Source organism: Helianthus annuus, chromosome 13, assembly GCF_002127325.2.
Source record: "Helianthus annuus cultivar XRQ/B chromosome 13, HanXRQr2.0-SUNRISE, whole genome shotgun sequence".
In the NCBI taxonomy this organism is placed as follows: Eukaryota; Viridiplantae; Streptophyta; class Magnoliopsida; order Asterales; family Asteraceae; genus Helianthus; species Helianthus annuus.
In genome coordinates, this window is record NC_035445.2 from 31,693,548 (window position 1) to 31,708,810 (window position 15,263).

At 34.8% G+C, this 15,263-nt stretch overlaps 1 protein-coding gene across 1 annotated transcript; it reads left to right on the top strand.

Moving 5' to 3' along the window:
• The first annotated feature begins 1,215 nt into the window (after positions 1-1,215).
• Positions 1,216-8,515, top strand: LOC110898026 (transcription initiation factor IIB-2). Its single transcript, XM_022144765.2, has 7 exons — positions 1,216-1,701; positions 3,461-3,485; positions 4,215-4,344; positions 4,427-4,557; positions 5,111-5,199; positions 7,959-8,035; positions 8,116-8,515. The coding sequence occupies exons 1-7, from the start codon at positions 1,352-1,354 to the stop codon at positions 8,247-8,249; spliced, it is 936 nt and encodes a 311-aa protein (XP_022000457.1). The 5' UTR covers positions 1,216-1,351; the 3' UTR covers positions 8,250-8,515.
• The last annotated feature ends 6,748 nt before the right edge of the window (positions 8,516-15,263 follow it).

Here is a 15,263-nt window from a genome sequence, read left to right on the forward strand (position 1 = left end):
TCATAATTTTACATTCTTTATATCAAACGCAGTCACTTCTAATATATGTTAATTAATTAATTAAAAAATAAACTAAACAATTAAAAGTTATTCAAAAATTTTTATGATGACGCGATATCTTAATGTCCGATAATTAGTTATGGAAATATCGAGCGTTCTAATTAAAATACAAAAATACAATATTACAAAATAAAACTTCAGGATAGTTTAACCATCATAATCCCACTAGCAACCCGGTCAATACCAATCATATGTTTAATTTGCTAACAAGTAGAAATAATAAATATTTTGAAAACCTATTTACATACCTTAAATATCATCCGAATGACCAACATCATCGGAGCAGCAACCAACCAATATCTTTTTCTTTCCATGATTGGTGGAAACAAAACTTTCGCCAGAACTCTCCACGTATCTCACAAACTCAAGAAGGGTTTTGGGTATGACGAGTAACAAGGTTGGGGTTAGGGTTTTCAAAAGAGCAATGTCGTGTTGATAACGTGTTGTGAAACTAGCCTAATAGCAAAAGAATATGAGATAATAACAAGTACAAAGAGGTATATTATTGATTGAGATATGTATTTTACAAATGAATACAATGAACATATATAGGAGAGAAAGTATTGGAGAAGAAACCAATCTATTAGTTGTAGGGGTGCAAACGAGCCGAGCCCGAGCTCGACCAGGCTCAAGCTCGTTTAACATATGAAAGCTCGAGCTCGAGCTCGGCTCGAAGGTAATTTTTCAAGCTCGAGCTTGGCTCGGGCTCGACTCATTTAGTATTTATTAATTATTTTATATTAATTATAATTATTATTATACAAATAATTAAGTTAATTTTTATATTTATATAAATGGTAATTATTATTATATAAATATATGTTTAATATATTAATAAAAAATATATAAACAGAAAGCTCGTTTTGGCTCGCGAGCCGGCTCGAGCTCGATAAGCGAAGCTCGGGCTCGGGCTCGTTTACTTAACGAGCTTGTTTTTTAGGCTCGGGCTTGTTAAAGCTCGGCTCGTTCGAGCTTTTTTTCGAACCGAGCTCGAGTAGCTCGCGAGTAGCTCGGCTCATTTGCACCCCTAATTAGTTGATAACCACGTAATGAAATATATTTATAACAAATTATTATTATTATTATTATTATTATTATATAATTATTATTATTATTTTATTTATTTATTTATTATTTATTATCCCCACTAGCCTTTCCTTCCTTTTCCAGTTCTCTCGGTTATTAACTACTTCATCATTCATCTTCGGCGGCTCCCGTTCTCCTCCCCAATTTAACCCCACCCTCCAAACGCCAAATCCAATTTCAAACCCTAACCCTAACCCTAACCAACATGGACGCCTACTGCTCCGACTGCCGGAAAAGCACCGAGGTGGTCTTCGATCACTCCGCCGGAGACACAGTCTGCTCGGAGTGCGGCCTCGTTCTCGAATCGCATTCAATCGATGAGACCTCCGAGTGGCGTACGTTCGCCAACGAGTCAGGGGATAACGATCCGGTCCGTGTTGGTGGTCCCACCAATGTTTTGCTCAATGATGGTGGATTATCCACGGTTATTTCCAAACCGAACGGTGTTACCAGTGATTTTTTGTCTAGTTCGTTAGGACGCTGGCAGAATCGCGGCTCCAATCCGGATCGGTCGTTGATTATGGCGTTTAAAACCATTGCTACCATGTCGGATAGGTGAGATTGGTGTTCGATTGTCTGTTTGGTTTGGTTTGGTTGTTAGAGTGTTGAAATTGGGGATCTGGATATGTTAGGGTTTGAATCTGTGATTTTGATTTGTGGAAATTGATGGTGGAATTATTGATATGATATGTGTTTAGAAGGATTTTTTTTTAAGTTTGAAGTAAATGGTGTGATGAGAGTTATCTAAGCTTCGAACATTGCATCCGTTTTAGGCGGGTGTGTTTGGAGATAATAAGCAGAAACATATGAGCAGTTGATGTTGCTAGGAATAATCATGCTTGTAAAATGGTGTTGGGCGGTGGGGCGCTACTACTGACTAGCAATTAGTTATAAATAGGAAGTTTTTGGGATTAATCGGATTGGAATGTATTTTTTGAACTTATATTTATATTTACACACACGCAGTTCTTTTAAATTCTATTTGTATTTTTTTCAAACCTATTAATTGGATTGGATTAATAAGTATACATTTTCAAACACTTCAAAGATTTTGTCCGATTTTGACTGCCGACTAGGTGGGCGATTAATCCTGATTTTTACAACATTGGGAATAATTAGTTTGAAATTAGCAATCTTAACCTGCTATTTACAAACCAGTGCTACTAATTTGTACACTGAAATAAGCAGGGAATTATAGCTCGTTTTTATCAAAACGCTCGATTCGACACTTTGTCATTAATAAACTAAAGCGTAACATCTTTTATTTGTAATCTTTTATGTATAGAGGTGAGGTGAACCTTATGATTATGGTACATTTTTTACTATTTCTTAATATGACTACTATGTAGATAAGAGGGCTGTTTATAAGAATTGTGTGACCATTTAAACAGTTGTACGTAGTGCTTTATCTGTGATAGATAATGAGGCTATGTAACTGCATAATCGGCTGATTATATATGACCAGCACTACAATGGTTGTAATTGGGGATCTAGATATGCTAGGGTTTGTTGTTGTGAAAGTTTGGATTTGATGCTTAAGTTTTGTTTTTGATCTGTGTTAGAAGGGGTTTGTAACTATGATTGGTGGAAATTGATGGTAATTTCATTGATCTGATATCTGTTTAATAGGATTTCATAAGTTTGAGCTGAACAAATGTAATGATGGTGAGGGTTACTGAAGCGTATAACATTGCATCAGTGCATGTGTTTCAGATGGGCGTTTGGGGATTAAGCAGAAACAGATGATCAACTTATTGGATAATAAGTTTGAAATTAGCCATTTTAAACGCTATTTAGTATTTGGTTTGGACACTCTATTCGACCTCTGGCCACTTTAAAATAAAGCATACCATGTATCCTTTGTTATCCTTTATATATAGGGGCAAACCAGTTATGGCTTTAGACTTTTTTCCTAATATGATCACTACATAGTTAATTAGTTATATCGTTGCTGTGCGTAGTCGTTTAATTCTGATGCATAAGACGGTTATGGAATCGCATACCGCTTGTCTTTTTCTGTCTCACTATATCCGACCAGCACTACATAAGTTGGTTTTGCATTGAATGCGTCCCATATAGATAACATGGACATGACATAGATGTGTTAATTACTTCTTGCAATGTAGGGTCTTTAATTAGAAAATACAAAAGTTACTCTGATTAAGTGATTATCTAACTAACCTTAAATCATGAAGCTAACAATTACATGATTGCTGTAAAGTCTCTTGATTGCATTTCAACATTATTGGATAAACTGGCATAAATTTTTTTTGTAACCTGAGTTTGTATCTGATGCATTTGATTTTTTATGCAGGTTGGGTCTTGTTGCAACTATTAAGGTATCTCACCACACCGTCACCAATATGTATAGCCAATTGGCTACAAAAAGAGTTCTTTTATTTTTTTTTTAATTACAAGTTAATTGCCATTTTCGTCTTTGAGGTTTGGCCAGTTTTGCGATTTTCGTCTAAAGGTTTGTTTTTCCGCATTTAGATCCAAAAGGTTTGAAATTTTGCCATTTTCATCCAACTCGTTACTCCACCCATTTTTTAATGTTAAGTAAGGAATATTTTCGTCTTTTTAGACATATTTTGTGATGATTAAAGGATTTGGGTGGGGAGAAAGTCAACAGAGGTGGATTTTTATTTCTTATAGTGTTTTGTATTATAAAAATGTCTGAAAGACGGAAATACCCCTCATTTAACGGATAAAAATGGATGGAGTTAACGAGTCGGATAAAAGGCAAAATTTTAAACCTTTTGGATTTTGATGCGGAAAAACAAACCTTCGGATTTTGTGGCCAAACTTTGGGGACAAAAATGATGTTTTACTCTTTTTTTTTAAATTACGCTTGAAATATATAAATTATCGTTTTTTGAGTTTTGATCCGTTTTGCAGAAGTTTAAATATTTTTAAGTGTTCTACTTTTGTATTTTATTTTGTACCATATATGCTATCAACGTTCTAGTATTTTTTTATATAGTTATACAGTTTTTTCTTCCCATAATAAGGATTTCTTGTCTAAATATAATGTTTTTATTTCTTTATTTTTTTGGTTAAATAAACAGGATCGTGCTAATGAGATATTTAAGAAAGTCGAAGATCAAAAATCAAGTAGAGGGAGAAATCAGGATGCCATACTGGCCGCTTGCCTCTACATTGCTTGTCGTCAAGAAGACAAACCAAGAACCGTAAAGGGTATTATAAAAACCTTTCTATAACAACTGTTCAAATAGAAATCTTTATATAGATGAGATCTTATGAACATTTGTTAAAATAGAAATCTGTTCGGTTGCCAATGGAGCAACAAAGAAGGAAATCGGGCGGGCAAAAGAATACATTGTCAAACAACTAGAGCTTGAAATGGGCCAGTCAGTAGAGATGGGTACTATCCATGCTGGTGATTTTATGGCAAGTTTGTTTATATATCTATTTTTGTAATTTGTAACTTTGCTAAGAGTAAAATGCCATTTTCGTCCCTGAGGTTTGGCCAGTTGTGCGACTTTCGTCCAAAGGTTTGTTTTTTCGCATTTGGATCCAAAAAGTTTGAAAACTTGCCATTTTCATCTGGCTTGTTAACTCCATCCATTTTTCTCCATTACGCCAGGGGTATTTCCGTCTTTTTTGTTAACTTCAAGGGCCATTCAGTCTTAACAGATTCGGTCAGGAGTATTTTAAATGCTTGTACACAAAGTGAAAAAGAAAAGATCGAATTGCCCTTTAAGTTAACAAAAAAGAAGAAAATATCCCTGACTTGACGAAGAAAAATGGATGGAGTTAACGAGCTGGATGAAACTGACAAGCTTTCAAACCTTTTGGATCTAGATGCTGAAAAACAAACCTTTGGACGAAAGTCGCAAAACTGGCCATACCTCAGGGACGAAAATGACATTTTAATCTTTTGCTGATTTGTTGAAGTTTCTGACTTCTAATGTGTTTTTTTTCACCAATCTGAAATCATCAGAGGCGTTTTTGTTCCAATCTTGGTATGACTAATCAGACGGTTAAAGCTGCTCAAGAATCTGTTCAAAAGTCGGAAGAGTTTGATATAAGGTAATTAGAAAAAAAGTTTTTTTTTTTTTTTTTTTTTTTTTTTTTTTTTTTTTTTTTTGAGTAGTGGTGGAAAAATGGGCTGGTCAGCTAAAGCGTTAAAACATGTCAGGATGGGTTGACCCTGAACAGTTAGATTGTCTAACATGATTATGACGATTCCATTATCTTTATAAAGTAATATAGGTGGTTTAAGGCATTAGACATACACTTTCTGCAACTCCGATCCGTTTCCTTTTAGTTAAAAAATTATTAACTATAACGTAGTTAGCAAATATGTACTTTGGTGATTGATCTTTGGATAGTGGTGGCAAAATGGGATGGTGGGACAAGTTGGGTTAAGCGTGAAACATCATGTTGTGTTGGTATATAAACAACTAGGTTAGAAACCCGTGTATTACGTGAGTTGAATAAAAGAGATATTAAATAGTTGACAATTGAGATTTAGGAATTATATAACTCTATATATCGGTAAGAATAGAAAAGTGTAATTAACCTTTTTAAATTAAGAAATAGAATATGAAGGGGTGAGATAAGAGAAGCAGAAGGCTCATAGAATTTTGACACGTGGAGTAACTGAGCTGTAATTTACTTTCAAAAATAAGAAACAGAATATGAAGGGGTGAAATAAAAGAAGCGGAAAAAGAATCTTGGGCTAAGAACCAGTTATTTATTAGGTTGACAACATGATTATGACAGATTGACGATTCTACTATTTTTGTAATAATCTCATTTACTTAAATAACGTAAGATAGAAGGTTTAAGGCACATTAAAAATACCGTTTTTGCAACTTCTGGCATGTTTCCCTTTTGGTTAAATAAGTTAATAAACTATCAAGGTAATTAGCAAAAATATATTTATATGTGATTGAGCTTTTGGATAGTGGTTGCAAAATTAGGTTGGGTAAAGCATGAAACATCAAACATGTCGAGTTGGGTAATGGGTTCACCCTGAACGCTTATTTTTTTTGGTAACCAGTAAGATTTTTATACATTATGATTATGACGATTCTGTTATATGTGTAATTATATAATCTTCTAAAAGTAATATAGGAGTTTTAAAGCATTAGGAGCGCATTTCTCACAACTTCCGACCAGTTCGACTCTTTTTCTTTTAGTTAAATTATTATAAATAAATTATACCCGCTTTACATGGGATTGTTTCTTGTATATATGCTTATAGGTTGGCTCTGATGTTATATTTGCCTATTTTTAACCATATATTGGCTTATAGGTTGTCTTCTGATGTTATATTTGCCTATATTTAACCATGTACTCTTTCACCACCTATGTTATTAGCGGTAGTTTTCTATATACATGTATACTTCATGCTTTATAAATCTGTGTGTTTGATTTGAGCCGAGTGTCTCTCTGGAAGCAGCCTCTCTATCCCTGAGATAGAGGTAAGGTTTGTCTACATCTCACCCTCCCCAGACCCTAACAATAGCTTTGCTACTTGTGGGATTTAGGGTATGTTTGGCAAAAGTAGCTGGTAGCCAGTAGCTGTAGCTTTTTAGATATAATTAGGTGTTTGCAAGAGTAGCTGGAGCTTTTAATAAAATGTATAAATGACCAAAATGGATATAACTAAAAAAACATGATACGAAACGTAATAACACACACATACACACACATATAAGTTCTTTCTCAAATAAATAAAACATGGTCATTTTCAATTAAATAAAACATAGCTACTGACAAACAGTCGAGAACATAATATAATACTATTAAATCATTAATGTCGTACATTCCATATCAACGTTCATTAATGACTTTAATATGCACTTTGTTGCATCACACGTAGATTAACTTTGTTTAAAATGAACCATTTTTAATTGTTACTTAATTTCCCAAATTATAAAATTCACATTTACACTTTTTTTTTAATATGACGCAATCGTCTACTCATTTTCACTTAAACCCTCCAATTTAAATATATGAACCTATTATGAGTAAAACTTAATAAAAACAACCATAAAACTATTCAAAAGTGTAATCTATATAAAAATATGTATAAGTTAAAGCACATCAAGGTACCAGAAAATCGGTGATGAAGGGGACGATCGGAGAACGTATGGGAACAACATATGAAGATCGTGTATATATAATCAAAGAATTTGTTTAAAAGATAACTAAGAATTTGATTTTTTGTTATCTTTAGAAAAATATTTAAAAAGTTGGTGCATTAAAAGTTCATTATCTTTAGAGGTTAAAATAGTCATTTTTTCTCTAAAAGTTTGTAGCTCCTTCTAAATGTTACTAGTAGGAGCGTTCAACCAAAAGCTTCAAGCTCCTAACCTAAAAGTTTTAAGCTCCTTCAACCAAACAAGACTTTTTATTGAGTAGGAGTTTTTTCTTAAAAACTTAAAGCTAGAAGCTCCTAAAAGATCCATGCCAAACATACCCTTACTGGGTTCAGTGGTTGTTGTATACCCGCTTGACCTGTTTTAGCGTTTAAACACTTGCCTTCTCAGTTTCTACATGTTTAGTGATTGAAGTTTATATCCTTCTGATTAAGTGGTTGATCATAGTATTAAGATAAAAATGATTACTATTTAGTATTTATATGCTTTTTATTTGTATTTGGAGTAATTCTATGTCGCATGTGGTGTTTCTTGCTCAGTCATTTCCATCTTTGTTGTCAGTTAATTTAAAACATATAAATGGCATCAATATATTTACAATTCAAATTAACATAATATATTCATTTTACTGTTTGACTTTTTGTATAGAATTTAAACCGTTTGCATGACTTATTTCAGGAGAAGTCCAATCTCTATTGCTGCAGCTGTTATTTACATAGTAACTCAACTTTCTGATGATAAGAAACCCCTCAAAGGTAAATATTTTGTCATTTCTCTTTTCTGTATCTTTTTCTTCACGTTTTTATAATTTATGTAATGGGAAATATGCGTGCAGATGTGGCACTTGCAACTGGAGTTGCAGAAGGTACGATCAGAAACTCGTACAAGGATCTTTATCCTCATTTGGGGAAAATAATTCCGAGTTGGTATGCTCAAGAAGAGGATCTCAAGAACCTATGCAGCCCTTGAACATGTATGCAAAATAAAAGTAAAAAACAAGAAGACAAAAAAAAAAAGAAACTGTTTGTTTTTCAAAACTCGGGTTTATGGCCTGTTTACGAGCTTTTTTTTTTGTTTCTCATTGTTGCGACGGTTATACAAGACAACAAAACATGCCCATTTTTCTTTTTCACAAATGTAGTTCATTGTTTTGGATATTTAAAAAAAAATGTGTAAGTTGTACATGTTATTTGTTTTATGAAAGAACATACTTGTTCAGTATGTAATTTTGTTTACTAGCTTGCCAATAGAGGGTGTTGAACCCACAAAGATTGTGCCTAGTGTTTTAATGTTGGTTTCGTTATAAATTAAAACCTTGAGTTTTGACTTGTGTTTGAAAAGTAACACATAAATAGTTGAGTTTGTGCCAATAAACTCTAGCTCAAGTGGTAGGACTTGAAGTTCAATTCCCATTTGGTGCAAAAAAGAGTGAGGCATTGGTGGACAGTGATAGGAGATCCAGGGAAACATGTGTTCGATCCTTGAGCCAAACGGATTTTACTGGTAATTTACCATCGTTCTTAGGGGCGGGTGGGTTACTGGGTTTTCCCCGGAATTGGTGGTGGACGACTCGGATTACTTTTGGAGTACTCCGTTTGTTCAGTGGGTGCCCCGAGAGTGTTCGGGATTGATTTGTTGGCCGTTCCAAAAAAAAAAAAAAATAATAAAAAAAATAGTTGAGTTTGTACTAAGATGAAATATTAATAGTAACTGTTATTGTGGTTGTAAATATGAGAAGCAAGCTACCATTATTATTGGTTTCAGGTATTATTTAACCCAATTGTTTTACATTGCTATCGGTTATAAGGTTATTGTTATATGATTTATAGAAATTATGCCTTTTAAACAAGTATTTGGTGGTTAAAAATGTAAAAAGAGAAAAAATAGACGAAGAATTGAGGAAGTCTAAAATTGTGGCTCTAGATAGGTTTAACTAAAGAAAGTCTCAAGGTTCTTCTTACTTCTTAGAATCAACATGTTATTAACGTTGATAATGTGGTTGTTATTGAAGATCAAGTATGTGATGTTCATGTTGATGATGCTAATGTTCATAGATATGTTGTGGGTGTTGAATAGATCAAGTTAGAGAGTATGGATAATGAAGAGTTAACAAGTGTTTCTTGTGTTTCCAAGATACTAGGATTCCCGAACGATCTGTATTATTACAAATCTAGTCAATTATATGGAAGGTTGGAAGAGTCAATTTGATTCAAAAACTGAATTCGAATTTGGTTAGCTTAGCATCCGGTTCGTAATTGTGAAATGAGAAATTCAAAATCCGAAATTCTATCGAATGAAACCAACTCATCAAGTCCAACTTCGGGTTTTCAAATGTGATTAGAATAATAAACGATCCTAATTTCAACTACGATAGCTAAATTTGAGGGGTTGAACTAGGGGTGTTAAAAAGTATCCAAATCCGAACTATCCGAAAATTCAGATATCTGGGATTTCGAATATCCGAATTTTCGGATTCGGATCTGGATGTTATCTTTTTTATTTGTTATCGGATACCTGAATATCCGAAAATTTATATTCGGATATCTGAAAATATCTAGTTTTGAATAAATAGAAAAAAATAAAAATTGGAAATTCGGATATTCGATCGTCCGAAATTCGGATTTCTGAATTTTCATATATCTAGTTTTGAGCATCCCTTGGTTGAATTGTAAATAAAGTAGAGTAAATGTTGGTGCACTGATGTCTGTTAACTTCGTCTTTATAGAGTCTTGTATTGTATTGTATTGTATTGTATGTATTAGATCAGGGCACGGAAATCTAGGAAACAGGATTTGTAGGTAATTCCGCTTGAATGGTGCAACATGTTGTTTCAAACGGAATTAAAGTCTTCACACGGAATTACTTAATTCCGCACGGAATTAGTAATTCCGCATGAACCTATGATTTCGTTTGAGTCGTCTTCACGCGGAATTAACCGTCTATAAATACCTGTGTGCTCGTGTCATTTCGTACGGAATTAGTGTTTGAGAGCCGAGGTGCTGCCGGATTGTTATCTGAATTGTAAAAGCTTAGGAAATCAATATAAGAAGAAAATTAAAGGAAAACCAAGCTGTTTGACATCATTTACATTGATTCCGCCTTTGTATTTGATGATGAACTACTCAAATTGACTGTTTAGGGTCACACGACGATCCAACAAGTGGTATCAGAGCTCAGGACGAGGAGTTCATACCAATTCAGCTTGATTTCATCGGATTCTCTCTCTTCTACACCTTCTTTTCTGATTTGAACAAAATTTAACAGTTGAAATGGCTTAAAATTCACATATATCACGTAAAACAGTGTGTTAACTAATCCTTGAAAGATTTGGACTTAAAATCGATCAAAATAGGACAAAAATCTTAATTTCACTTGAAAAGTTGTTTGAATTTGCTGATGTCATCTTAATCCCGTTTAAAAAGTTCACTATAATTCCGCACGGAATTAAACATTTGGATTAATTCCGTTTGAAAAGCTTGGATCAGTTCACACGGAACTTAATTTCGTTTGAGAGTTCAAACGGAATATCTAATTCCGCTTCAAAGATATTAATTTCGTTTGAAAGTGACCTAATTCCGCACGGAATTAGATCTGATTGGTAATTTCGTTTGAAGTCAGTAATTCCGTGTGAAAGGACTGAGTGGGTAATTTCGTTTGAAGATATTCCACTCAAAGTAATTTCGTTTGAAAGTGCATTTTTCAAAATTCCAAGAATTTTTCTAAGTGTTTGTTGAATTTTCAGGAACTTGAAAGATGGACGAATTCATGAATCCTTTAAGTGATATGTTTGCCTTTGCTGGAAACACCGGAGATGATAATTCAAGCAATACCAATGAGAACACTCCGAATACGATGAAAACTTTATCGGACGCCTTAAGTGTGGAGAGTGCATACGGCACATATAACAAACCTCCAAAGTTGATGGCGATTGAAGAGTACAGTCGGTGGGCCAAGAAATTTGAAGAGTGGTTAAAGGCATTTGCGTATCCCAGCTGGAAAAGTCTAAAGAATGGATACCATGATGGAGGACAACATGGTGAAAATCTAACACAAATTGAAGATATAGAGAATTTTGTTGCTGAGCAAAAGTGCATCGCATTGCTGTATCAGTCTGTCAGAGAAGACATAATATCTCTGATTGAGTACAAAAATGCTACAGATCTTTGGGAAAAGTTAAAAGTGAAATGCTTGGGAAGTGCTGAAATAGTAAAAAACAAAAAGAAATTGTTAAGAAAAGAGTTTGATTTATTCGGTTGTTTAAAAATGAATCTGTTTCTAAGATGATTGAGAGGTTCGGGCACTTGAAGTTGGAGCTGGCGAGACATGGAATTATATATTCTCGAGAAGAATTAGTAGACAAATTGTTTGACTCATTGCCAGATGAGATGGATTGGCAATACTTTGCGTTGATGTTGAAGAATACGATCGAGTCAGAGAAGCTTATGGTTGATTTGTTGATTGAAAGACTGGAGAGTCACGAGCTGGAGATAAAGAAATCACACAAAGTCAATCATTCTTCATATCAGCAGAATTTGGAGCTGTACTATCCAAAAAGTATGATTCCCAAGAATGTGTCTCCGAAGACAGTTTTTTCTGCTGAAAATTCCAACACATCAAGTAAAGAGAGTTCAAGCAGTGGTTTTCACAGTGGTTCTTCATCAACTTCAAGCCAATCTGCATCAAAGAACTTATTTCAATGCAACATTGCGGTGGATTTAAAGAACGCTCAAAACTTCAGCGAGGAATCAGCAAAACAGCAGATGGTGTTCTTAGCTTCTGTGCTAGAGTCGTATGAGAGCCTTGTAGCAGGAAAGATAGGCACACCAACCTAACAAAGGAAGACTACGATCAGATCGATCCGGAAGAGATGGAGTTGATCGATATAAGGTGGTGCATGGCCAGTGCAGTGAGAAGAGCGCAACGTTTCATGGAGATTACTGGAAGAAAGTCTATTGGTGGACCTTCTACCAAGCTAGGATTTGACAAGTCAAAAGTGACATGTTTCAAGTGTAAACAGAAAGGTCATTTTAAAAGAGAGTGCCGAAATGCTTATGCTGATGATTCTGAAAATCTGTTCAGAGAAGATTACTACAAAAGAGCTATCTATCATCAGAACAAATCAGAACCGCCTAGAATGAAGCAGCTTGAGGATAACTCCAAAGAGAAATCCAGAGCTCTCGCTGTGATTCATGACGATGAAGGTTTTGACTGGAGCGAATTGTTACCAGAGGAGGATGCGGTTGGATATGCGTTCATGGCAAAGTCTGTTGAGCCTGTTCCTTTTAAAGACAGCAGAAATGAAAAAGAGAAGTATGTCAACAGAAAGATGAAAGCTCAAACCAGAATGATCAGAATATCTTCTATATTCACTGAAGCTAAAAGGGCGAAGAGATGGGATGCAGACAGAGAATGTTATATTGACTCCATAGGAAACATTGCAGTTGACCCAAAGACCCTCAATCTTGATACCATGATTCAACAAATTGCTGAAGAAGAAGAGGGTTGGCAAAGATTATGGTGGGGAGGTGGAGAAGAGAAAGTCGAAGAAAAAGAGAAAGAAAAAGAGCAGCAGCCAAAGAAGATTGATGATGGGATCATTAATACTTCACAAGAACTTACCGCTGAAAACTTTAAGAAGATGGCTGACAAAGTTCTTGCTGCAAAAGAACTTGAGGTAGATTCTAGTTCTGGAACTGAGTCCAAAGATAAGGTCAGTTCAAATGATGCACACGAGTCAGGTAAGAAAGATAAATCTGAGAACAACTGCAAAAATTGCATGAAAGAGTGCAAAGTTTGTAGTACAATCACTTACCTAAGTGGTAAAAAAGTTGAAGATCTGACTGGTAGAGTTAGAAGTGTTGAAGATCAGATCCTTAACCGTGATAAACTGTTGAAAGCTTCGAACGACAGATTAAAAGAATTAACTGACAAAATTGAAAATGATAAAATTGACAAAGAAAGAGTTAGGAAAGAAAACGAAGAGTTAGTTCTTGAAAATCGTCAGATTTCAGAAAAATTTGAGAAGCTAAAACGAACGGTTAAAGATTCTGATGAAAGAAACGGTAAGACAACTAAAGAAAATCTTCATCTGTCGGGAGTTCTTAGGGTGAAAGAAGAGTTAATCAACCAGCAACTGGATGAAATTGCTAAGTTGAAGCTTCAGTTTCAAGAAGCTGCAATTGAAAATGAACGCATTCAGTTGAAACTAAAAAGTTACAACTCTGCAAGCTTTGTTTTGCAACACATTGTTCCCAAACCCATTGGAAAAAACAAAGCAGGTGAAGATGTCTTTTCTGATGGAACAGGGGTGGGTTATCATCAAGTTCCACCACCAGTTCTAAACAATTATTCGAAGAAAAAATCAGGGTTGGTTAATGATGAAGATGATAATGAAGTGAAACTTCCAGACACAATTGATGTCACATTCACTTCATCTTCCGATGAGGATAGTGTCCAAACTGAAGTTGTGAAAAGTATGGTTGATAATGTTTTAAAATCTGAAAGTGACACTACTGAGGAAGATGAATGTTTCTTGGACGAATACATTCCGAAATCAAAGTCCAAAAACAACTTAAATGAAGAACCTAATCTTGTCATGTACAAGATGTTGGGATCGGATAAGTTGTATTCGGATTCTGATTTTCCCCTGGAGAATGTTAATGTTGCTAAATTGACAAATGTGTTCAAACTGGTTGAAATTGATCGGTCTGAAATAAAAAGTTTAAATCAGACAAAAAGGCAAATGAATTTTGAAAAAGACAAATCTTACTATAAAAAACCTGTTGTTCCACCACGTTTTTATAACAACAATCAAAACAGATGGTCGGGTGGTTATCAGGGTGGTAAGAATTATCAAAGAAAGAATTTTCAGAATAAAAAAATCGTTGAGAAGAAAGTGTTTGTGAAAAGTTCAAGTTCACTGTTTGATGAAGAATCTGAAATCTTTTCAAAATCAAACAAAGAGTTCTTTGAGAAGAAGGCCTCACAGCCTCAGTCTGAAGGCACAAGCCGGGTAGTTGACACCCGAACATGCTTCAAATGCAATCAAGTTGGACATATTGCACGAAAGTGTACAAACTTGAAGCCTAAGACTGAAGTTGTTGAGATTCAGAAGAAGAAAGCTGTTGAAAAAGGAAAAGCTCCATTGGTGGTTGAGAAAAAGGTTTTGGAAAATGATAACACCAAAATCAAAACTGAACCTGTTAAAAATGTGGTAATTAAAAATGATAAGTTTTACAAACGGGTTGCATCATCTCAACAAACATGGAAGCCAAAAGTTGTTGAAAAGAAAACAAGTTCTCCAAAACCAAAGGTTTCAGAGTCAGAGAAACAATCATCTTCTACTACACCAGTAAAGATGAATGTTCCTTTGGATTACTATGTGAAACTTGAGAAAGAAATGCAAAAATCTGAGAAGAAAGATGTTCAAAAGAAAGACCAACCATCTGGTCAACCTCAGAAAGATGAGTTTTTCTTATACAAAAAGGTTGAGGTTGGGTCTGAAGAAAGCTTGAAGATCAATGATAAGAATTTTCCACCATTGATCACCAAAAGAACTGTCCTTGATGTCCAGTTACCTGAGTCGATAAAGGCTTGGGTAGCACCAAAATCTAACTAAGTGTTTTTGAAATGTGCAGGAGCTTCCGAGATCCGTTTCGCGATGGATTATGGATAGTGGAGCTTCTCGGCACATGACGGGGAAGAAGACCCTGCTATACGATGTTAGAGGGTTTAATGGAGGTTATGTAGGTTTTGCAGGAAATCAAGGAGGTAGAATTATTGGAGAAGGAACGTTATCCAATGGCATTGTCACGTTTAAAAGAGTTAACTACATTGCTGAGCTGGAGAATAATCTTCTGAGTATTTCTCAAATCTGTGATAGGATGTATACAACGCACTTCACTGACAAAGAGTGTTTGATCTTGAAACCATGATTTGTTGTTCCCAAAGAATGGATTATCATGAGAGCACCTAGAGTCAATG

What these genes read in the sequence shown, in the direction of transcription:
- LOC110898026 (XM_022144765.2), top strand. Translation starts at nt 1,352, where the DNA reads ATGGACGCCTACTGCTCCGACTGCCGGAAAAGCACCGAGGTGGTCTTC. An exon ending in ATTGCTACCATGTCGGATAG is followed by an intron (nt 1,702 to 3,460) that starts GTGAGATTGGTG and finishes TTTTTTATGCAG; the next exon opens with GTTGGGTCTTGTTGCAACTA. An exon ending in TCGGAAGAGTTTGATATAAG is followed by an intron (nt 5,200 to 7,958) that starts GTAATTAGAAAA and finishes GACTTATTTCAG; the next exon opens with GAGAAGTCCAATCTCTATTG.